This window comes from Caloenas nicobarica, chromosome 7 (genome assembly GCF_036013445.1).
Source record: "Caloenas nicobarica isolate bCalNic1 chromosome 7, bCalNic1.hap1, whole genome shotgun sequence".
Taxonomy (NCBI): Eukaryota; Metazoa; Chordata; class Aves; order Columbiformes; family Columbidae; genus Caloenas; species Caloenas nicobarica.
The window spans coordinates 36,035,161-36,058,669 of NC_088251.1; the positions used below are offsets into that span (position 1 = coordinate 36,035,161).

Sequence of the window (23,509 nt, forward strand, 5' to 3'; positions counted from 1 at the left end):
CAATTAAAAAACCCCTGCCTAATTAAGTCAGGGCTATTAGGCAGGACTTCCAAGGGTGGCTGCCTCGGGCAGGAGAAGGGGATGGGTTTGCAGCCTGGCTGAAAGCAAAGGAGCCTGCAGGTAATTTCTTTAGTATGGCAGGAAAAACAGAGAAGTACTGTGGCTCTGCAAGGACGGAAAGCGTGTGCTCTGTTAAAAATGGAAAAAAAAAAAAAAAAAAAAAAGAGGGAAAAAGTAGCATCAACAGTCACTTGCAAATCACCAAGTCAACTGTCCTGCTGCATCAGCAGTAAATTATCTAAACACTGAAATACCTGGGGAGGGAGAAAGTATTCCAGCAGGTATTCGGTATACTGCATTTAAAAAAAAAAAATATATAGTAAAACCAAAATGCATGGTTATGTCAAAAAGAACAAGGGACCCCGTGGCAGTCGAGGCTCTCACAGCCACAGCAGGAACCACCCCAGAGTTTAAGCAGCAGCATCCCTTGCTAGTTAAAAGTGATAATTTTTTTCTTTCCATCCAGAGCCTCCCACCACTGGCAGCAGATGAAAGCGGCCGCTGGGAGAGAGGGAGCGTGTGCTCCTGCTTTTGTGCTCCCCATCCTGTTTTATCACCCCTCCATCCAGGCTCCCTTAAAAAAAAAAATAAAAATAAATAAATCCGTACATCAATTATGCTTCTAAGTCTACTCTTTGCTGAGCAGCTAAACCCTCCACAGCATCACCTTGGCAGGTCTGGGGAGGCTGGGAGGGGGAAATGGGGGGCAGGTGGGGACCCCCAAACCTGGCGCCATAGCTGCCTTTCCCCTGGCTGCATCCACGACTGAAGAAGGTTGAGAAGGACCAAAGAAGATGCCCGAACTTCAAAAATATCCAGGTCTGCAGGGACTGGGAGCTCCGAGAGCCCTAATCCAGGCTGCAAGTGTTTATGGCTCCAGATACATGGAGCCATAAATAGATATTTGTGTGTATATATACACATACACACATGCGTATCTATATTCATGTGTGTATATACACATACACACATGCGTATCTATATTCATGTGTGTATATACACATACACACATGCGTATCTATATTCATGTGTGTATATACACATGCCTATATATATTTTTGTATCTATGCATATATACACACATCTGTATATAAACAGATATATTTGTGTGTGTGTGCTGCACTGGTTTAGGGAGAAAGTGAGCACAGTCTTGAAAAATTCGTCACAATTCCATGCATCCACCAAATCCAGCATTTCAGAGCTGCTTTTCAACGCACACTCCCGCCCCCGCATCCCGTTCACAATTAAGCGCCTGCCTAAAAGGATCGATTTTTAATTTACAATATTTTTATTGCGTCCAAAAGAACCCCAGAAATTCCCTGCATTCTAAGGCAGCTTCAGGGCTCACCCCTCCCTCCCCACACCCCCAGGTTTTTGGGAAAACAGTCTTTTTTTTCCTCCACCCCACCAAAAAAAGCAGTGGGGACCCCCCCGCACCCCGACCCTACACAAATTCCCCGCGGAAGGGGCGGGGGGTGCTGCCCTGCGCCCGCCACCGGCCCCGCAGCGTGCGCAGGGACTTGCCCTCCTGGCTCTCCAGTTCAGGGAAGCCCAACTGGTTCAGGACCTCGTAGACTCCGGCCACCGCTGCCACCTGAAAGCAGAGAGAAAAGAGACATTTAACCCCTCACCCCAGCATTCTCGGGGTGCTTTTGCTCCCTCCTGGGTGGGGAAGGTGCCCAGCATCTGCTTTTATCTGCGTACCACCCCTTCCCGCAGCACCCCAGCTTTCCTCCAGCCACGGTTTATACATTTTTCTAAGCCGCTTCCTTGCTGCCGGGATCAGCCGTCGCTGGGTTTGTTGGCTTTGGCACCCTTCTGCCAAAAAGCTACAACAGTGCCTTGTTTTTTGCTAAAAACCACGGGGATTATGCAGCGGGAAGGGGTGCTTTTAGGGTCAAAGGCTCCTTTTATCCACAAGTTGGGTGTATCTCCACCCTGCCAAGAAACAAGGCGGGTGGGAGGCAGAGCTAACGTTGCGCTTAAGGATGCCGCGCTTAAGGATGCCGCGCTTAAGGATGCCGCGCTTAAGGATTGCCACTGGGCAACGCAAACATCAGCATAACTGCGATGCCGTGCTGGGGTGGACACTGATCCCTCCTCGCAGCTCCTGCCAGTGGGACAGGGGGACAGCGAGAGGAACCGGCAGCCGCCACTTTCATCTCCTGCCTGGCAGATCCAACATGCCGATACGAATTAGTGGTGCTGGCAGAAGCAAGCAAAGGGACAAGGGTTTATTTCCACCCCCCTCCGCAAAGGCAAGCACTGCCCACTTCACATGATGCAAACCCAGAGAGAGGAAAAAACAAATTTCTGCATTATAATAATGAAAAATAATGAAAAGCAGGAAATACGGAGAATTTAGAGCTGCCTTCCAATCCTCTCAGACGCCTGGTGCCAGTAGTCCCATCTCCCCCAGCCCTGCTTTTAATTATTCTTTCCTTTCACTCCTCCAACCAGTCTGGCTGGGTTATTGCATTTTTAATACGCTCCAAAGAAATTAGAGGTGGGTTTGGGTGCAAGGAGAGCCAAGCCAAGCTAACCAAACCAAGCGGGGTGTGTGTTGGCTGGTGCAATCACAACCGGCAGATCAAATTAAAGCCCTGGAAAACACAGAAATGGGGCAGGGTTTGGGGTAGGGAGGAGCATCCCAACCTGCTTAGGCAGGGAAAACCTCACCTCCCGCATCCAGAGGCTGAAGGGCCGCTGCCAGGAGTCCTTCTTCTCCAGGTGCAGGTAGGCGTTGAAGAGGATCAGGTAGATGTAGCGCTCCAGGTACTGCAGGCTCCTCAGATGCAGCGTCCGCGTCTCCTTCTCATCCTTGCTCGATCTCCACTGAAAGGAGCAGGAGAGCAGCTGAAGTGGTACCTGCCTCCGGAGAGCATCCCAGAGGCACCCAAGTCCTCAACCACGGCCCTGCTCTCCATCCCACCTGAGAAGCTGGGTGGTGAAGGACCCGCTTTGGGGACAAAAATAAGTGCATCCTTCCAGCCCACAGCCCAGGCTCTCGTTAACTTCTGGTTTCCAGTATATAAAAACTTCCCCTTTCCTGTACAGAGCTCAAAAATAGACAGAAGATTGCTAAATGCACATGGGGGTGTGTGCCCAGGAACAAAGTGCAAACCATACCCAAAGGTATGAGCTCCTGGACTGCAAAGCATTTCCCCAGGGAGAAAAAAAAAAAAAAAAAATTAAAAAATCCTTTTCCAGCATCTCCTGGTCAGATTCATCCTTTACCATAGGAGGGGGAGAGGCCACAGCAGCCACCCTGCTCCCAGGCTGGTGGCCATCACACCCCCTATTATTGCATTATTATATATATTGTTATATGTATATTATTATATTATTATTATTATAGCTGTTATTCTTGCTCCAGTATCAGCATCAACCCATCATCAGGGACGAGCCCACTTTACTCTCTCTAGGTCCTTCCCCGGCTGCTGCACACAAACATTCCCACCCCTGGGCTTTGAAAAAATTGGGGTTTGTTCAATCCATTTGCACCCTTATTCGTGGCAGCACCAGGCAAGTGATTCTGTCCTGGGAAAAGGTGTCTTCTCTGCACCTATGTGCTAGTATTTGCAGAGAGCAGATCCTGTTATTTATCATGTTGTTAAATTGTCCTATTTACTTGTATTATTTTTTCCTATTATTTATCATTTTAATATCCTATTTATTTTTATTATACTGTCCTGTTATTTATTGTGTTATTATATGGTCCTATTGAATTTTTATTTTATTGTCCTATTAGTTATCATTGTATTATCCTATCCCATTCGGTTTTTGTTTAATTTTCCTATTATTTGTCATTTTATTATCCATTTATATATTGTTTTCTTATATTCTCCTATTTTTTCCTCGTCATTCGGGGTGGGAAGGGGTAGGAACAAACCCAAGCAAGTACCAGAGCATCTCTGCCTTCCCTCTCTTCACCCAAACCCCACGCTCTTCTAAACACTATCCATGGCTTAATTAAAAGTCCATTAGGGCAATGCCTAGACTATAAAACTCCCATCATTCTCTTATTCAGGCTGCACATCACTGGGAAAAAAAAATATAGATATATTAAAAAAAAAATAGAGCATTTGCATGTACATTTGCTTTGCAGCAGCAAAGCACATAATAACATAGGTGAGGTTTCCCACCAGCCACATGGCCACCTCCCCCTAAAGTATAAAGGGAGGGGAAAATAAAATAAAATTACTTATCCCAATAATTTCACAGTAGCTGTTGCTGCAGATATTCAATCCCCAGCAGCTCATCCCATGGAGCTCAGGATTTCTCTCCCAGCCCCCAAAAAATGCAGAGGACCCCATAAACCGTGATGCAAACACCCGGGGAGCTGTGGATGTTACTGTGTGATTAAATGCTTTGGGTTTTCTTCCCCCAGTCAATCATTCATAGCCATTAATTGAAAACAGAGATCGATGGCAGCTGCAGGCAAAGCCGTCACTAGTGGGGATATTGGTTGACCCAGCCCCGGCAGGGAGGATGCTGAGCCCTGAGCTCAGCCCTTCTGAGGCCCCATCAAATAGTTGCACAGCTTAAAAAAAAAAAAAAAAAAAAAATTATCCTTTCTCCCCTTCATCAGCTGCACAGAAGCTTCCACCAGGCTGTGGCCCGTGGGCTCAGCCAGCTGCAGGATGCCTCCTGCATGGGCACAGAGGGGTCTCCTCCTGAGGATGGGTGTCCTTTCAAGGATGAGTCCCCTTCCTGAGCTCGGAGGAGCTGGAGGAGCCTTCAGGGCCGGGAGTGGAGCGGGACGGACCAGCCCTGCCCTCTGCCGGCTGCGCTCAGCTGGACGGCCGGGACGTGGGATGGGATGCGGGATGGGATGCGGGATGGGGTGCAACGCGGGATGTGGAATGTTGGGTGAGATGCAGAACGGCACCAGAGGGACAGGATGCTGGGTGCGATGTGGGACGACACCAGACAGGCAGGATGCCGGGAGGGATGCAGGACTGCTCCAGATAGGTGGGATGCAGGGTGCTGAGCAGGATGCAGGATGGCACTAGACAGGTGGGATGTGACACGAGATGCAAGATGGCACCAGGTCACCATGACCAAAAGAGCCCCTGGTGCCTCTCTGGTGACATCCCAGAAAGCTTCATGCCACAAAACCATCCAGTTTCAGCAGGGCTGGTCCCAGAGCCTGGCTGCACCCTCTGAGATTGGTGCTGGCCTTGTGCTGATGGGGAGGATCTGCTCACCTGCCGGTACGAGCAGATGATGATCTCTCGGAGGTGGTAGTGCATGGGTGTCATGGTCTCGCTGACAGTGTCCAGGGCCATGTCCACCTCCTTCTTCATCCGATGACCATCGGGCAGGAGCTGGACCACCTTCATCACCACCTGGAGCACAGGTAGAAGCAACAGGGGCTTTCACCAGCTGCCTCCTCGCCTTGACCTGACTGCTCCCTCCCAGCCCAGGAGAGGACCCAGCCCCTTCCAACATGCAGTTGTGGCTAAGCTAGCAAAGAGTGGGTTCAGTGGGGGATCCTGAAACAAGAGTCAGGTTGAAGGACTCACCTCGAACTCCCCTTTGGTGTACTTGGCGTCAGGCACACTCACGATCTCCTCCTCGCTCATCTCGGGGATGCCCTGGGGCAGGCAGAGGATGGTGCCCTTAGGGTCTGCCCCACAGCTGAGCACAAATGCAGACCCCAAACCCAACCCACCAGGACCCCAGGCATCCTCCATCTCCCCTTTGCATGGGCACAGAAGCCTGAAATTTTACACCCATCTGTTTCCCTGGCAGCCCCAACTCCAGCCTGTCCGTCCTGCAGACCCCAGTACCCACATTGAAGTGCCAGAGGGTGAGGACAGCGATGACCATGGCCGTGGTGGTGCGGCCCCGGCCACTGGAGCAGTTGAAGACGAAGGCTGCCTGCGAGTCCTCAGCCAGGGCGCTCTTCATCGCCTCCAGCAGCCGGTAAAAGTCCTGCCGGTAGCAAAGCCAGGGGTGGTTTATGGGTGCAGCCCACCTCCTTTCCCCACCACGGGATCCCCCTTGTCCAGGAGGACCCCCAGGGACCCTCCTTGCCCCAGCAATCACCCCACACTGAGCCTGGCCACACCATCATAACCCTGAGGCTGGGAGGCACCAAGCACCCAAGTGACATTCACCCCACAGCAGCATGGATGGCTTGAGAAGGAGGTGACAGCAGCGACCCCGTCCCTGGGGTACCTGCTCCTTGGGAGCACAGAAGTCAGGGATGGGGATGCGGCGGTAGGTCAGCCCTGGGCAGACGTTCTTCTGCTGGCTGAAGATCTCCTGCGTGGTCAGGCAACTCTTGAACATCTTCATCTGCTTCTCCGCCTCCAGGTAGACCTCCAGCCACTTCTGCCACTTCAGCAGGTCACCCTTCAGGGTTGCCTCTAGTTTCTGCAGAGGATGGAGAAACCCTCACTGTAAGATCCACTCCTCTTAATACGTCAAGATACTAATTATTTTTTTTTTTTTTTAGATGCAAGCTGACATACCTCTCAAATACCCCGTAGCCAACACAAAACTCCACGCCAGGTCCTGGCCACTGTTTCTGCCCAGGGCCACGGTCCCCACCATGCTTGGTGGGAGCCTGAGGAGCATCATCTCCCACCACCCCGGGCAGCTCCTCCACACAGCCAAGCTCCTCCACCGCCTGTCTCCTCTAGAAACTAAGCTGGGAACATCTGAAAACATCTACTCTCCTTTCCCCGGGTGCCTTTTACCCTGGCTTTCAGGCCATGCTATAAATTCTTCAGGGGAGGATCTCCGCTTTGCTCTGCCTTTGCAAACTCTTCCACAGTGACAGCCCAGTCAGGAAGACTCCTTTATGTTTGCAGTACCATAAAGAGCTGGTCAACCACCTGGTTCTGCATCAGCTGGGCTGCCCACAGCCTCCAGCAGACAGGATGGGTGCGAACCAAGCACAGCACCTGGTACAACCACTGCCTGTCATTGCCAAAAGAAAAAACCAAAACAAGCAGAACCCCCCCGCCGCTGTACCCAACATCTGGCTCACCTCCAGCTGCTGGGGCGAGGCAGCGGGCACGGGGATCAGCTCCTCCAGCTGCCCGGGCTCCCGCAGCGTATAGATCTGCTCGTTCCCCTCCAGGACCACTTCTTCCCGCAGGTTGATCCAGAGGATGTGTCTGTGCTTCCTCTTGGTGTCTGTCAGGTACCGCAGGACGCTGCCCAGGCTCTGAGGGAAGGGGAGGGTGATGGGGAGGGCTGGGACCCCTGTTTTGGGTGTCCCTGCCTGCCGTGGGGTGCATGTCCCTCACCTTGGAGCTGGGCTGCGCCGTCCCGTAGATGGGCATCTTGGGGACGCGTCGGAAGTTGGCCACATTCATCTCCTTGGCGGTGCTCATCATGTCCGGGCAGAAGCGCTCGTCTGCCACCTGCAGCAGAGCAAAGCCTTGGCAAGGGGGACACCCCCCACATCACACCCACCCCTGGGTTTGCAGGGGGGTTTTCCAGCACACCATGCTCGGGAGAAGTCCCCAAATCCTTCCAAACTCAGCAAAACAGGTCACAAAGACACACACAGCTGCATTGCAAAGGTGGGAGATGCTCTTCTTGCAGTAAGACCATGCCAAAGCAGCAGCAAGCCACCAGCAGCTCTGGTCTCCTTCACCCCACCACAGTCAGGAGCACCCAGAAAGATGAAGCTGCAGCTAGGCCAGCAGCTTAGGCTGATGTCCTGGGGTGCTCCAGCACCCTGGTACTCCAGGTCTGCAGGACCGGACACATCTGTGTGCACAGGGGGTCTCTAGCCACTTGCCCATCCTTGATGAGGATGCAGGCAGGACATGGATCTGAGGCCCCAGCATGGACCTGGAGACCTTCAGCATGGACCTGAGCCTCCAACACAGACTTGGAGACCCCCAACATGGACCTGGAGACCCCAATGCAGACTTGGAGACCTCGACACAGACCTGAGACCCCAACATGGACCTTGGAGACCTTCAACAGGGACCTGAGACCCCAACACCACAGACTTGGAGACCTCAACACAAACCTGAGACCCCCAACATGGACCTAGAGACCTCAATGCAGACTTGGAGACCTCAACACAGACCTGAGACCCCAATGTGGACCTTGGAGACCTTCAACATGGACCTGAGACCCCAACACCACAGACTTGGAGACCTCAACACAAACCTGAGACCCCCAACATGGACCTAGAGACCTCAATGCAGACTTGGAGACCTCAACACAGACCTGAGACCCCAATGTGGACCTTGGAGACCTTCAACATGGACCTGAGACCCCAACACCACAGACTTGGAGACCTCAACACAAACCTGAGACCCCCAACATGGACCTAGAGACCTCAATGCAGACTTGGAGACCTCAACACAGACCTGAGACCCCAATGTGGACCTTGGAGACCTTCAACATGGACCTGAGACCCCAACACCACAGACTTGGAGACCTCAACACAAACCTGAGACCCCCAACATGGACCTAGAGACCCCAATGCAGACTTGGAGACCTCAGCACAGACCTGAGACCCCAACGTGGACCTGGAGACCCCAACACTCAGCACCTCCCCTACAACAAGGGCGAGCATCCCAGCAAGATGCCATTCCCAAGCGACAATGAGGAGCCACCAAGCCCCATCCCTACACCCAGGACAGGTACTCACCAGCACTCGTGTCCCCTTGGTGACGATCTCCCCAGTGACAGTGAGCTCCGAGGAGTTCATCTCTGCCTGCAGCCGGTAGAGCTCGGGATGCCGGCACATCCACCTGCTGAAGCTGAGGGCAAAGCCCAGGGGGTACTGCCGGCAGGGGGCCGGGAGGGGACGTGTCATCAGCCTGGGCTCGCACCCCCTGCCCGGACACAACCCACAACCCCACCAAAAAAAAACAAACAAACAAAACAACCTGTGTTTTCTTGGGAAACTCAGAGGCAGAGACCCCTTCCCTCCCACCACACAGGGAAACAAACAAACAAACAAAAAAAAAGAGCGCGCAAAATATGGGGGGTTTGGGGTTGGCGGGTTTATTTTTACCTGCTCATGAAGGTAGTAGTTGAAGGCAATCAAGTAGAAATAGCGTTCAAGGCTCTGCAAAGTCCTCTGGAGGAAATATTCTTTGGTGCTGCTCCCCTGAAAGCAAAAGCAGGGGGGATTCGCAATGCCCAACGCTGACTGGTCCCCCTAGCCCCAGCTGGCTTGGGAGAGAGACAAGCAAGCAGCAAACAAGCCCAAGGCGGTTTTTTTACAGAGCGTTTTTTTGGGGCGGGAAGAGGGTCAGAAATGCCATTTAAGTCGCTCAGAAGGATTTTTGCGTGTCCATGCTAATTTCATCAAGCTGTTTGTTTGGAAATAAACCCCTCCCAAATGAGAAGAGGTGGGAGAAAACCTACAGAACCCAATCTGGAATACAGTTTTTCGGTGCCTTTTTTTTTTTTTTTTTTAAACATTTCAAGTTTTCCGTATTCAATAATGCTTAAAGACATAAATTTGCATTTCAGCTCAAACCAGACCTTCCCTTTAGCCCAAGGACATGCCGGGAGCGGTTCCAACCAGCCCCAAGGGGCATTGCTGTCCCCAGAAGATAACACTGTCCAGATGCGAATTGGAGACTCAAACCCAAGGGGAAGGGGTTGGTTGATGCAAGATCCTGCACCCACTCCGGTAATATCTTCTGTTTCAAAGTGTCTCCTCTTTGCCTTCATCCCCAGAAGCATCACAATGCCTATGTAGATGGCTTCAAGCAAGCTCTCCTCCTCATCTTCATCATTACCATCTTCATCATCACCTCCCCAAACCAGGCCCGTGCCCCAGCACAGCTGTCTCCTCCCAGGGAGGCACAAGCTCAAACCTTCAGGATTTTCCATCATTCAGAAACCCTCGAGGCAGGGTTTGCACACCCTAGCATCTCACCCAACAAATTAACCTGCGACATCATCACAGAAGCATCTCTGGGGAGTCCATCGTGACCCCCTCCCCAGGGTCCGATAGAAAAATCGCACATTACGTAGCTGACTCAGGAATATTTACTTGTTCTCTGCAAGAGAAATCTGGCCCGCTGTGATTTGTCAAGAGGCAGAGCAGCAGGTTTTGGTCTGGAAACTCAAAACAAAGCCTGTGAGGATGGAGCCGTGCCGGGTTCGCGGCATTTCTACCCAAGCACTTGGGTTCCTGCAATAAAAACCAGCCTGGTGCTCTCACCCGAGCTAAATCGCTGAATATTTCCCTGAAACAGGCTTTTGGTGAAACAGGGGGATGGCCCGCTTGCATTTCAGCTGGGTACCGCGGGGGTCTGGTGATGCTCAGCATCCCATGCCGGGATGCACCCACCCCTGCGTCACTATCACTTGAGGACTTAAATCTCCACTTTTACCCCAAATACAGGGCAGAAACCCACAGCCTGGCTTGAGGTCATTCCTCCAAGCCCAGAAAAACCCTTTTTCTCTCCAAAAGCAAGGAGGGCTCTGCCAGCTCATCCAGCAAATCCCTCTAGTATCACCTTCAGCCCTACCAAGCCCAGGCTGGTTTTTCGATGGCCCCCTCTCCCCTCCACATCTTCCCCGCTCCCCCAGCACATTTTCCTGGCCCCTTGCCATTGTTTAAACCTGTTCTCACTCCGTGCAGACTTCAAATAAACACTCCTCACCACTAATTTACGGCAGTCAGTCCCCCGGCCGGTTGTTTCCCCAGAGTCGAGAATGACATAGAGCAGCCTTCCTCAGCAGGGAAGAGTTGGGGAAAGGCTTCAAGGCAGCGAGAAAATCCCCTGCCCAAGCTTCCCCCGCTGCACAAGAGTATTTGCCATTACACAAGCAGCACCAAACATACCTAAATCCACCCTAAAAAGGGGGCTAAAATTTGGGGTTTGCCACTAAACACCAAAAAAAGTGCCAGCAAACACTCTCTTTTCCCCCCATTTCAGCATTTCCATAGCGCTTTTCTGCTCCAGCCTATTTGCTTTGGCCGCACAGCGCCTGTTGTTTAGATAGCCCCTTACAACCGGCACTTCCACTCTACATTTAGTATGTAAATGGGAAAATTAATTCCCCAAAAAGGCTGGGATTGGGGCAGCGCTGCCAACTGAGCATGCTCTCTCCATCCATCCATCACCTGGCAGGACCCGTCTAGGTCATACAAGGGAAACCACAGTTTTCCAGCATGAAAAGCCACCCTGATGGCTTTTCAAAGCAAAGGAGAAAAAAAAAAAAAATCTACAGATAGGAACGTTTGACCTTGAGTGACTATGTTTGCAGGAAAACCTCTAAGCAATGATCCCTCCCAGCTCCCGAGGACTTTTACCAGCCAAGTTGGTGTGGATTTTCCAATTCTAGAGCTGATAAAACCAGGGCACAGTACATTATTTTTGCCCAAGGTCATCTCCCAGAAGCAGTGGTGAAGACCAAAACAGACAGCTTTCTTCCCCAAAATCCCAGCCTGCTCCATCTGATGGCTATTAAACAATTGGGGGGAAAAAAAAAAAAAAAAAAAAAAGAGAAGCTCCACAACCTTTCAGGTTTCACGTCCCTGGGAAATTTCCAGCTCACAGGAAGCATCAGATTTCCAGAATTTATGTTCTTCTCATCTCCATACAAAAACAGCTTGATAAATCACCCTGGACCGGTGGCAGGGATGCGAGTGATCCCTCTGATGAATGTACCTGGATCTGATAGTCCTCTCCAATCCCTTCCAGCTTCTTCTTGTACTCGTAGATGGCTTCCTTCATGTCGTGCATCTCCGAGCAGGAGGCGATGGCACCGTCCACCTTGCGAAGAGCAAGTGGAAAGCCCCAGATCAGGGAGGAGACCGACCTCACCCCCTCCCACCCACCCCACTGCGGCGTTTGCCAAAATCCTCTTACCTCCTCCACTATCTGCTGGCCTTTGGGGACCATCTCAATGAAGGTCTGGATGACCCGAAGCCTGGGAGATGTTTTAGGAGGGTGGGGGAGGCTGTGGTGGGAGAAATTTTTTTACGCTGAGGGTGGTGAGAGCCTGGCCCAGGTTGCCCAGAGAGGTGGTGGATGAACCATCCCTGGAGACATCCCAGGCCAGGCTGGACGGGGCTCTGAGCAACCTGAGCTGGTGCAGATGTCCCTGCTCACGGCAGGGGGGGCACTGGGGGAGCTGGGAAGGTCCCTTCCAACCCAGACTATTCTGTGATTCTAAGGAGTGGATCAAACCAGTCCCTCCCAGCCCCAGGGACTGCCCCACTTACTCAGGCTTCTGGGCAGCTCCTTGGTGGTGGTGGTAGAAGACAAGTGTGGCCATGGCCATGGCCAGGTTGGTCCTGCCCACGCCGGTCTGGCAGCCGAAGAGCAGCGCCGGAGGGGGTCTGCCGGGGTCCCGCAGCAGCAGGCTGGGGCTCTCCTAGGAGGGAGGGACAGAGGATGGGGACCACAGGGGCACCCAGGAGAGCTGTCTCTGCCACCACGATGGCCCTGCTCAGGCATGGAGGGGTGGGCAGCATCTCCCCTTTGCTCAGGGGATGGCATGGATGGGCCAGGACAGCACAATGGGTGGTCCATCCACTGTGTCCCCACATGCTGTGGCCTCTGACGCTGGCCTGGCCACCCCACCAGAAGTGTTCCCACCACCAGTTCCCAAGCCACTAAGGTGAAAGCCCCCAGGCTAAAAAACGAGCAGCTCCACCATCAAAAGTCTTTGCACTAAATCCAGATCATTTCTTCCAAACCCATCTAGGGAAGAGCCACCTGCACAGGGATGCTGGGAGGTGGTGAGGAATGGTCACCTCTGGCCAGGAGTAGGGACAAGCAGCTGGACAACGTGGACCTGAAGGAATGGCAGGAAGATGGGCCAGGGGAGGTTTAGGTTGGCTATTAGGAAAAGGTTCTTCACCCAGAGGGTGCTGGACACTGGAACAGGCTCCCCAGGGAGGTGTCACAGCCCCAACCTGACAGTGTTCAAGAGCATTTGGACACACAGTGTGAACTGTGGGGTTGTCATATGCAGGGACGGGAGTTGGACTCGATGATCCTTGTGGGTCCCTTCCAACTTAGGACATTCTATGATTCTATGACTTCTCCAGCAGGATCTACAGCAACAGGAACAGAATGCAACCACGGGCACAGGCACCTTCTAATGAGCAGCGTCAACCCAAGAGCAGGAGAAGATGCTCTCGGGGAGTCACATTCCCTGACCCAGGTGCAGAAGCAAGTCCTAACCTGACGTGGCCTCACAGACCAGGTGCTTTTGCTCAGCTCACCCTGAGGAAGCAGATGAAAGTGTCGAACTGCTCCTCCAAAGGGGCTCCCTCAGTGGGCAGGGGCAGCCGGTGGTACCTGCCAGGCACATGGAGAACCCTTGTGAGGAGAACGAGGCCTTGGGAGCAGCTTCGTCCCCACCATGGCAGAGGACACGTGCTTTACGAGGGTATGAAGAGCCCAGCTTGCAAAAGCAAAGCCAGCACCCACACGTGAGGAGGAGGAGGAGGAAGGGCAGCACCTGTAGGAAGGCAGGAGGAAGACGGGCCTGCGGTAGACCTCCTCTGTCACCTGGATGTCCTCCTCGCCCTGCACCCGCACGGTGTGGGGCTCGTCCCGCAAGCGCTCGACGTCGTTGTAGACATAGTAGATGCTCTCGCTCAGCTGCGCAAAGTCGTGGATCTAGCGGAGATGGGGACCACCACCATCAAAACCCATGGGGCACCCACCACCTCCAACAACCCCATCTTTGAGGTGGGGGGGATACCTGCACCCCATTATCGCTGGGATGATAGGACAAGGGGTGATGGTTTTAAACAAAAGGAGGGGAGATTCAGGCCAGACACGAGGAAGTGTTTTACAATGAGGGTGGTGAGAGCCTGGCCCAGGTTGGCCAGAGAGGTGATGGATGAACCATCCCTGGAGACATCCCAGGCCAGGCTGGACGGGGCTCTGAGCAACCTGAGCTGGTGCAGATGCCCCTGCTCATGGCAGGGGTGGCACTGGATGAGCTTTGAAGGTCCCTTCCAACCCAAACTATTCTACGATGACCCCCATTCCGTTCCACCTCACCTCCTTGCGGATGGCCAACTCCAGGGTCTCTGCCCGCTGCAGGCACTGGAGGTTCTCATGAAGGTTCTCCTTGCCCCGGGGCGTGTAGGACACAAAGTCCCCCTCCATCCGCAAGAAGACCACAGGTTCCTCACGGACACAGAAGAAGACACACTCCTGCGAAGAGGAGGAAGAGGCTGCCCAAAAAAGCTCTCCTGCCTTTTTCCACCCCAAATTTCCAGCTTCCCACCAACCTTGTGGCCCTCTCTCTGCAGCTTCTGTAGGACGAGCTTGAAGCCATTGAGGCTGGGTTGCCCCATGCCAAATACAGCGTAACCTCCTTTGGCTTGTCTGAAATTAGGAGCGCCGCAGCTGCCCGTAGTGTTCAAGACATCTAATTTGCCATAGACATCCCTGACCATGAAATATTTCCCCTGCAGAACAAGACAGGCAGAGAGAAGATGGAGAATAAGTGGATTTGAGCAAGCAGGCTGGGAAGAAAACTGGGTTTTTTTCTTGGTGATCTTCAAAATTAGCCCCCTCAAAAACCTGGAGGTCCTCAAACCCCAAGTTGAAATGGGTTTGGCATGGAGCGGTGGCGATGCTCACCTGCACAAGGTAGTGTTCCAGTGCGGTCTCAGAAATGCGTCCCACCGTGTAGTTGGCCTTCAGCAGGTCATCGTGGATCTGAAACTCCTCCCTGCAGTTGTACCTTTTTTTTTTTAAAAAAAAAAAGCAATATTTAGAGAAGAGGGTGCAGAAAAACAGAGGTTTAGGAGTTGCAAGAGGAGGCCAAGGACTTACGTGATGACCACCGGCGCCACTTTGTTGGTGATGATGGACTTGGCCTTGCTGTTGTGGAGCCCCAGGGTCTGGAAGGAGTGGATGCTGAGGGACCGCTGGTCCTCCATGCTGCCCTCACCCGGCGCCCCACTCTCCGGAGGGGATGCTGAGACTGCCTGCTGCGCCGTGCTGGCCGTCGTACCCATCATCCGCAGGCGGCTGCGACCATGGGGGAAAAAATTAAAAAATTTTTTTAAAAATACATATAAAAAATAAAATAAGAAATAAAATAAGAAATATAATTTTTAAAAGGGGGGAAAAAGGGGAGTGGAAGAGGGAGGAGGGGAGGGGAAAAAGACAAGACACAAGAAGGGAGGGAAGGATAAGGAGGAGGAATTTTTTTTTGGTTTCTTTCAGCTGCTCCTGTTTTAGGAAGGGAAAAATCCCAACGGCCGGCGAGGAGAGGCTGGTTTGGGACAAAACACTAGCCCAGCCCAGGGTTTTCTCCACCCCTGCCTGCCATGTGGCTCCCTCCATCAGGGAGAATCCAGACCCGAAGCAGCTGAAAGTGGGGCTGGAGGAGAAAAGGAGAAAGAAAAAAAAAAAAAAAAAAAAAAAGGCGAAACGCTGGATGTGGCGCCACAAATCCGCTGAGTCAGCAGATGGCACTGCAGAGGGACCCGGCAGCTCCCTGTCCCTCAACCTCATCCTGCGCTTCACAGCGCCCATAAACCACTCCAGCGTCCCTCCCTGGGTGGAAAACGCTTGTACGCCAAGTAAATTTTACTATAATTTAGGACTGAGGAGCAGCGAGCGAAGCTCAGGGAGGTTGTACATCTGCGTGTGCATGCACACGATTCGATGGACATGCAAGCAAAGGAGGAGCTGGGAGGGCGTGTAAAGCACCCACATAAGATTTTTGTATCCTCAAAAGTTGTGGGAGGCAGCAAGGAGGAAAAGCGTCCCCCTTGCACAGCAATAAATAATCCTGCAGCGCTGGGAGACCCCCCCTTAATTGCAACGGAGGCACCAGGTTGAGGGATTTCCTCCAGCTATTAATAAGCAAATCCTAAAACTGCCGGTTATTCCCGTACTGGAGGATCAGGGCAGGTGGGGAACCCCAAAAGCAGATTCCCCTCTTGCCATCCCCAGGGAGCTCATCCCTAAATGTGGCTGAAAACAAAAGGGCCGGCCCGAGGCGGGGGGGCTGGCGGCATCCAGGAGCATCCTGCCACACTCCAGCGGTCCCGGACAATGTGCTGACTGTCTGGGAACCAAACGAAGCGAGAGATGGCAAGGGAGTAGCCTGGAAAAAAAAAAAAAAAAAAAAAAACAGAAAAGAAAAAAAAAAAAGAAAAAAGAAAAGAAAAAACTAAAAAAAACCCTCTGCCCACCCCTACCCAGGCAGCACCCCCCCAAAAAAAAATCTCCTTTGTATTGATGCTGTGTGGGAAATAACCCTGGCAGCATCCCAAGGGGGACGGTACCTGCTCGATGGCGATGCGCAGCGCCGGGAAACCAGGGCTGGCTTTAACCCAGCCCTAAAACCGCTTTTGCAGCCTCGCAGGCAGCACCGGATCAGTCCCTTCCTGCACGCCCAGGGAATGCGATGCCCCCAGCAGCTGCAAACGCTTCAAGGCAGGGGGGGAAAAGCCTCCGGAAAATGTGCTATTTTGAGACGGCCGTGCCCCAGCGCAGATTTTTCCCCTCCTCCCCATCTTCCTTCCCTGCTCCGCAGAAAACTTGTTGCTCTAACCGTGAATTTTCTGCACCATTAGGCAGCCTAGTTTCTTTTATACCAGATAGAAGGGGGGAAAAAAAAGGGGGGGAAGAAAACCCCAAAACACAGCTGTTTTGGGCCAGTGCCACTTCTCCAAGTGCCCTTATGCTTTTCTTTCACATCAATACTGTTGGGGAAAAAAAAAAAAGAAAAAAAATATAGGGAGATTTTGATTGTTTCAGAGCTCAGCCAGAATGCCTTTTTTTTTTTTTCCCCCCCTCTCCTTATTTTGCTCAGAATCAGTGCATCTTTTCAAAAGCAGCCAACGAGCTGTACCAATCCCTCTGGCTTTGCTCCAGCGTCCCCATGCTGGGGAATGGAGACTCGCCCCCAATTTGCAGGCAGCTTCTGTATTTCCTTTGTCCTTCTACCCCCACCACAGTCTCCCACCTTCATCCTAAAACCCCCAGGGATTATTTTTTTTTTTCCTCAACAAACCACATCAGCAAATAACAGATTTAAAAGACAATGGACCGATTTGAAAATGGTCTTTCAAACCACAAAATGAATGGAGAGAGGAAATCACATTTCAGCTTCTTTCTCCCTTGAGCAGGCAAAAGCAAGCATCTTCTAGAAAAGTACCAAAATTACCCAAAAATGGGTGTTCTGGGCAACCGCAGGAACTGCTCTAAAAACCCCCAGGAAGAGGGAAGCAATAAATTATCCGTATGGGAGTAGATATTTACTGGTACCACTGCAACCCACGGGAGCGGGAGGGCTGACACCCTCCCAGTGCCCAATCTGCAAACTGGGACACAAAACTGGGTTGGATGGGGAAGCAAAGCCCCACCCCGGGAGACCAGATGAAACCATCTTGTTTCTGAAAACTCTCCCAAATATCGCTGGTGGCTGTGATGAGAAGAGACACAATGGAGCCACCATCACAGGCCAGCCAACGTGGGCAGGAGCCCAGGGACAAGCCCACAAAAGGGCTCTGGATTAGCCCAAATATCAGGTATTTTCCCCCCACTCAGTAGGTGAACACAGTTAGCAAACACTAAGCAGGTGCTTAGACAGGCAAATTACTCTTAAAAAAAAAAAAGTAGTTTAATTATTTTACCTGTATTTAAAAGAACTCTACTGTATCCAATGTCTCAACCTGGTGTGCTAAGATCTGAGCTATTCTCAAAGAATAAAAAAAAACCAGACAGACATCAGCTGAGCTGGTGGGGCTTTGCACTGTTCTCATGCTACTGTGAGAAGTTAGGATGCTTGGAGGTGATGCGCATGGATTTTATGATGGCATTAGCCATCACCTGGGGCGAGCTGGTTTTAAGCATCCCTTCCCTCGCATGACGCTATATCTAGAGGTTTCCTTTCTAGGAGAGATGCAAAGCCAAAACCCCCTGCGCAGCACCCTTGCCTCCTGCCTCGTCTTCTCCTTGAAGATGCTCGAGCATCCCAAGAGATGGCTCTGCAGCCGCTCCCACACAAGTCACGACGATGTGCAGTGCTCAGCCCCCCACCTCACCAAGCCGCTCCCCTCCCGTGTCGCCCAGCACGGGGGTTATTCCCATGCCCGGGAACCTGGCGAAGACTCAAAGTCAGAGCAAACAATGGATTAAATATAGCGGGGGGGGCAGCCAGGCTGCAGCTGCAGGATGCATCTGCCCCAGCCGTCGCGATGAGGAGGAAGCGTGCACTTGCCCGCCCGCCTCATTGTCAGCAGGAAATAAAATAAATCAAATACATCTCCCTCCATGCATCCCCAGGTTATTCTATATAGTTTTGTTTGGGTTTTTTTTGTTTGGTTGGTTTTGTTTTAAACAAAATGCAAAGCCCTTTTGGGAAGCGGCAGCAATTGCAGCATCCTCCTAACTCATCCATTCCTTCCCTAGCAGCTTTTTGGTGCCAGGCCAGCACAGATGCACTCGCGAGGGAGTGGGGGCACCCGGCATCGCTGACCCACGCAGGGATGCAGGAAACACCACGGCAGCCTGCAGGAAGCCCAGATGCCGCTGGAAGGGCATCACCAAACCCCTGTGGAAGCATTGGAGCCGAGCCCCCCACCCCAGTGTGCTCTTTAACCTTCTTCTTCAAAAAACAGTGAAAATAAAATAACATACAAGCAGCAAGCCCTTTGCTGGTGGAGCCGGTGTGTGTTGGGAGCTATCCCGGAGCAGAGGCTGCATGGGAACCGGGATCCTGTTGTTCCCGGTGATGCTGGAAGGAAGCAGCTTGGCTTATTAAATATATATATATATATTTAATAAAATAAAACAAAAAGGAAAGGTGGGAAGCAACATATTTAGTCCCAGTTTATTTGAAACATGTCATTCACCCACCAAGCTGCAAGGGTGAAGTAAGGCAAGGAAGCAATGCGACCCAAAGTGCTTTGTGATGGGGAGGAAAAAAAGCTCTGGAAAGCCAACTTTGCAGCAGACAGCTCTGATTTTACAAGTCTTGGTTGGTTTATTATTCTTAAACAAGCAAAGCCAACCTCTCTCCATTCTGACGGGCTCTGGGCTCCTTGGAGAGCAAGTGCCAACGGCCAAAAATATAACTAAATAAGCAGGATTTCCTAGAAAGTACCGAGGTATTTCTCAATCTGCCTGAGATCAGTGCTGCCGATCCCATGCGTGCCCTTTGCTCCACCACCTGCCTCTGCCAGGGAGGAGGGGAAAGCCTTTCCCCAAATCCCAGTGGGATAACGAGGGATAATGAGGGCTTGGCATTTCACACCCCCTCCCCAACGTGCTTCTGCCTTTCGGCAGAAAACCAAGTGCCGTGTCCCTGTCCCCTGTGTGACCAAGGGGAGAAAAAGAAGGCATCCAGGCATGCCACCCCCAAAATGTCAGTGTGACTCTGCGCCCCGCCACAGAGGTGACCGCGGATGGGGAGGATGCTGGTACCCGCTGGGAGGCACTGGAAGTGGTACCCAGGCTGCAGTCCCTGCTCCCAAACCCGGTTTACAGCCAGTTATTAGTCAGCAGTGTCAAACCTTCCTCACCAAGCAAAACCTGGGTGAAACATGGGAGAAATTAAGATATAAAGGTATTTCGCTGGCAGGATACAAAACAGACACGGCTTTTTTGGCTGAGCCCACCTGTGATGGCTAACAGCAGCCCAGGTGCAGGTTGCCCTTGGGATGAACAGCTGCCACATGTACCCTCTCCTCTCCCAAAAACTCTTTTACTGCCCTTTTCAAGGTCCCCCCACGCCGGTCCCCAGGGTGCTGCTTCCCAGGGCCAAGAGGCGGCTGAAGGACACACAGGAGATGCTCAGGCTGCCTGATGTGTGAGGGTTTTTATCAATGAACACCAATTGAAAGAGGAACAAAAGCTCCAATTTGCAAGCGCAAGTGCTGCCCGGTTGTGCCATCAGTGGTTTCAAGGTCTGCGAGCATGCTTACTGAAAGTTTCCTTTCAGCAGTGCAAAGAAAAAAAAAAAAAGCAAGCCATAAAGGATGGAGATGAAGGCCAGGGGCATCTCCAAAGAGAAAACTATCCGGGGCAGAGGAGCTTTCCTCCACCACCAAACACTCCCAGCTCACCAGGAAGCTCCACGCCCAAACCCGCTCTGCCAAATTTTTCACCCTGTGCAATTTCCACCTCTTCCTGGCAGGAGGTTTTGCAGCGTGACCCCGTGGGGGTGTCCCCGAGGGTGAGGACCCCAGGGTGGCACCCGCGCTGCAGCACCCCCGCTCCCAACCCCCCTGGGGAGGCTCAGCGCCACGAGCGGCCCGACCAGGGCGTTTCGGGAAGACGAGGGCTATGATTTTGTGCTATTCATAGCTTAACCACCAGCTCCCCTCCCGCCGGGGAAGGCTGGCGGAGCAAACGGGACGGGATCCACTGACACGGGGCTGCTTTTCCCAGCTGGGTTGCTGCAAATCACACCTTCCGCAAGCCAGGCGGCACCTTTCGCACGCCAAGCAGCACGTTGTGCACGCCAGCACCCACCATCACGCACATCCTTGCACGCTCAGGGCTTTTGCATGCGGTAGCACGTGTGGAGCTCGCTCTCTCGGGCTCTCTTCTTCCCCCCAACCCTGCTCTCTTAAATAAAGCAAAATCAAGCAAATCCCAGGGGCGTATTTGTTCACGACAGAGACCTGCCAGTTATTTTTAGGCTCCATGTCATTCGTACAAAGACACAATCACTTCCTGCCTTCCAGGAAGGAAATGTCCCACCACCGCTGCCTGCCTGCTCCCTCCCCAGGCAATGCCTGCACGCTCCCAGCGCCGCCACCCCAAAACCTGCTGCTCCCTCCTCCGGGGTGGGGGGTTAACAACCAGGACACAGCTTGGGATGTCACGAGCACCACGGTCCAGAGCGCTGCGGGGAAAAGAGGTGGCGTTCACTCCCTCCTCCAGTGCTAAGAGGAGTGATGCACCAGGGAAAGGGTGGAGGAAACGGTCCGGAAAAGTCCGGCAGCCATAGGAAACGCAGCCTGGATGCGTTTTCTAGATGTTTTCAGCCCCGGCAGCTAAAAACGCTGAGCGGGAGCTCAGCAAGAGCAAGCAGCCTGTCCTCCTAGGATGTTCTCTGCATCCCAGCTCTGCCTGGGTGACACCGCAGTGAGGGTGACCCTGTCCTATACAGGGAAAGGAGCCCATGGGGTGTCCCCTGCATGTACATGCCAGTGCAAAACCCATCGTTGAGTGATCCCAGATTCCCTGCACCCCCTGTGCTCCCCAAACGGGAGGCTGCGGAGCCAAACCCCAGCCTGGGGTGCTCCCCAAGCAGGGAAGGGACTGTGGTTCCATCCACTCTTCTTCCTCCTCCATCGTCAGCCTCCAGCAGGGAGCCATCCTGCAGCTCCCCAGGCGGCTTTTGGGGGTGTAAGGGAAGCAGATAAGAGATGCAAACTCCAAAATTCACGTTGGGGCTCTCTGGCCTCAGCGGGCACAGCCGGTACCAGCAGCCAGCCACACCGGGCTCCTCACCCAGGCCAGGCTCCTAGGCAGCAAGAGGGAGGGGAAAAAGCCCCTTTTAAATAGGAAACGCGGCTGCAAAAGCACAAGAGCTCTGAGGACCCAGCGAGGCGGACGCAGGGCCCCAAAACTACTTAATTCATCTATTTCCTAGAGGTTTGAAGCAGAGCGTTGGCTGCAGCTAAACCCTCCTCACCGGGGTTTGGCCACCTCATGCCCCCGCAGCGGGGCTTGTGCTCCTGGGGCAAAATAAAGCTTCCTCCCATCACCTCCCCGCCATCCATCCCCTTCTCCACGTATCCGGCTGGGAAGTGAAACCCTCCCCACCCCGGGGAGAGGGGGAGTTGGCCCCGGGAGGGAGAAAGGGGCTGGTCCGGAGGGAGCAGGATGCTCGGTCCCGGGGCGGGGGGGGGGATGGATGCCCGGCTCCGGGGCGGGAGTCGGGGAGGATGCTCGGTCCCGGGACGGTGGGATGCGGTACCTGGCGGCGGCTCCGGGCTCAGCTCCCGCGCCGGGCTGGCCGCACCGTCGGGCGCCCCATGGGTGCGGCGGGAGCGGAGCCCCGCGGCCGCCCCGACCGCCGGAGCCTCGGCGGGGGAAAGAGGAGGAGGAGAACGAGGAGGTGGAGGAGGAGGAGGAACCAGAGGAGGGGCAGCGCTGCCGCTCGGCCCCACGCCGCGCCCTCCGCCTGCCGAGCACCGCCCCCAGCGACACCCCCCCGGCTGCCCCAGAACCTTGTGTCCCGCAGCCCCGCGGGGACCCCTCCGGGCACAGCACCGGTCCCTTAAGGGACCCCTTGGCGTGCAGCATCCATCTCCCCAGAGCCCCCCTGGCAATGCAGCATCCCCCAACTACAGCACCCATCCCGCTGGGGATCCCCCCCATCACACAGCACCCCCCAGCCATAGCACCCATCCCCTTGGGACCACCTCCCCCAGCACACAGCATCGCCCAACCGTAGAACCAATCCCCTTGGGACCCCAGCAGCACATGGCACCCCCCAACCATAGCACCCATCCCCTTGGGACCCCCATGCAGCATCCTCCGGCCAGGCCGATCCTTCACATCCCCTCCTGCTGTTAATCCCCTGGGACAGACAGCTGCTGGATCCAGGCTGGGTTTAGTGTGAAAAAGCCTGCAGGGACCCCCTGCTTTATCATGCTAAGGGGGATTGCACCCCAAAACTCACTCTCCCCCACACCATTGGCCAGGCAGGTCCCAGGGCTCTTAACCACATGTGGGGTGGGAAGCAGCTGCCCTAAGTGGAGCTGGATCCCTTGCATCTGTTTCCCAAACCCAAACACAGCTGGTTACAACAGGCTGACCTAAGAGCAAACCACCTGTAGAGTTTCCACACTTGGTCTTCCCACCTTGCAGGGGAGGGTGTAGACCTGGAGGCATCCTCCAAAACATCAGAGTGGCTCCAGGCCCCCCAGTCTCAGAGCAATCCCTTCTTGCCTGGACCACTCAAACGCCTGGGGAATAAAGCTGCTGCCCACCCGCTGCTCCTGGGCACCGTGGTGGGTTCCCGGGATGGTTCCACCTGTACCAGCAGGGGCAGCATCAAGGTCTGCTCATCTTCTGCTGGTTTCCATCACAGAATAAAGCCGTGAGGTGACTTCAGGCTTCCCTCATCACCAACATTGCACTTATTCTGCCGCTGCAGAAAGATGCTTTTTTAGCTAATCCCTTAAAACTCAATTCCCCAGCTCCTAGCTGGATGATCTCCCGCTTTCGCCCATTTCATTTGGGTCAACTCTGAGCCCTCGGAGAGTCCCATCTAGGAGGACCCCAACACTACAGCCTTGCTCACACCCAGCGCCATCCACAGCCGCTGTGGGAAGCGCCACTAAATCAACATTTGTAGGACACCGACAGGCAGAAAGAAAAAAGAAAAGGGAGAGAAAAAAACCGGGATTAACACATTACGTTCACCGGCACTGGGAAGGAGGGCCAGGAATGTAAACGGAGCTCAGAGGCAGTCCGAAAATGGTCACGGCTGGAAAGCGGGGCTGGAAAGTTTGTTAGTCAGATCCTAGATACAAGCCAGGCTC

The 23,509-nt window shown here is 53.4% G+C and overlaps 1 protein-coding gene across 2 annotated transcripts; it reads right to left on the reverse strand.

Annotated features, from left to right (window-relative positions):
- Nucleotides 1-1,426: 1,426 nt before the first annotated feature.
- PALD1 (phosphatase domain containing paladin 1) lies at nt 1,427-22,043 on the reverse strand. Of its 2 annotated transcripts, XM_065638782.1 has the most exons (20): nt 21,937-22,043; nt 14,820-15,017; nt 14,625-14,727; nt 14,270-14,449; nt 14,037-14,192; nt 13,486-13,646; nt 13,247-13,322; nt 12,239-12,390; nt 11,883-11,973; nt 11,682-11,786; nt 9,062-9,157; nt 8,693-8,827; nt 7,326-7,442; nt 7,064-7,243; nt 6,247-6,444; nt 5,860-6,000; nt 5,589-5,660; nt 5,271-5,411; nt 2,740-2,895; nt 1,427-1,654 (listed from the first exon to the last, which is right to left on the reverse strand). In XM_065638782.1, the coding sequence occupies exons 2-20, from the start codon at nt 15,005-15,007 to the stop codon at nt 1,505-1,507; spliced, it is 2,598 nt and encodes an 865-aa protein (XP_065494854.1). In that variant the 5' UTR covers nt 15,008-15,017; nt 21,937-22,043; the 3' UTR covers nt 1,427-1,504. The 2 variants fall into 2 exon arrangements, with proteins under 2 accessions (XP_065494854.1, XP_065494853.1); XM_065638781.1 differs by lacking the exon at nt 5,860-6,000 and having other exon boundaries at nt 21,937-22,020.
- Nucleotides 22,044-23,509: the final 1,466 nt, after the last annotated feature.

What these genes read in the sequence shown, in the direction of transcription:
- PALD1 (XM_065638782.1), bottom strand. Translation starts at nt 15,007, where the DNA reads ATGATGGGTACGACGGCCAGCACGGCGCAGCAGGCAGTCTCAGCATCC. An exon ending in GTGGCGCCGGTGGTCATCAC is followed by an intron (nt 14,728 to 14,819) that starts GTAAGTCCTTGG and finishes AAAAAAAAAAAG; the next exon opens with GTACAACTGCAGGGAGGAGT. An exon ending in CCAAGGGGACACGAGTGCTG is followed by an intron (nt 7,443 to 8,692) that starts GTGAGTACCTGT and finishes GCTCTGCTGCAG; the next exon opens with GTGGCAGACGAGCGCTTCTG.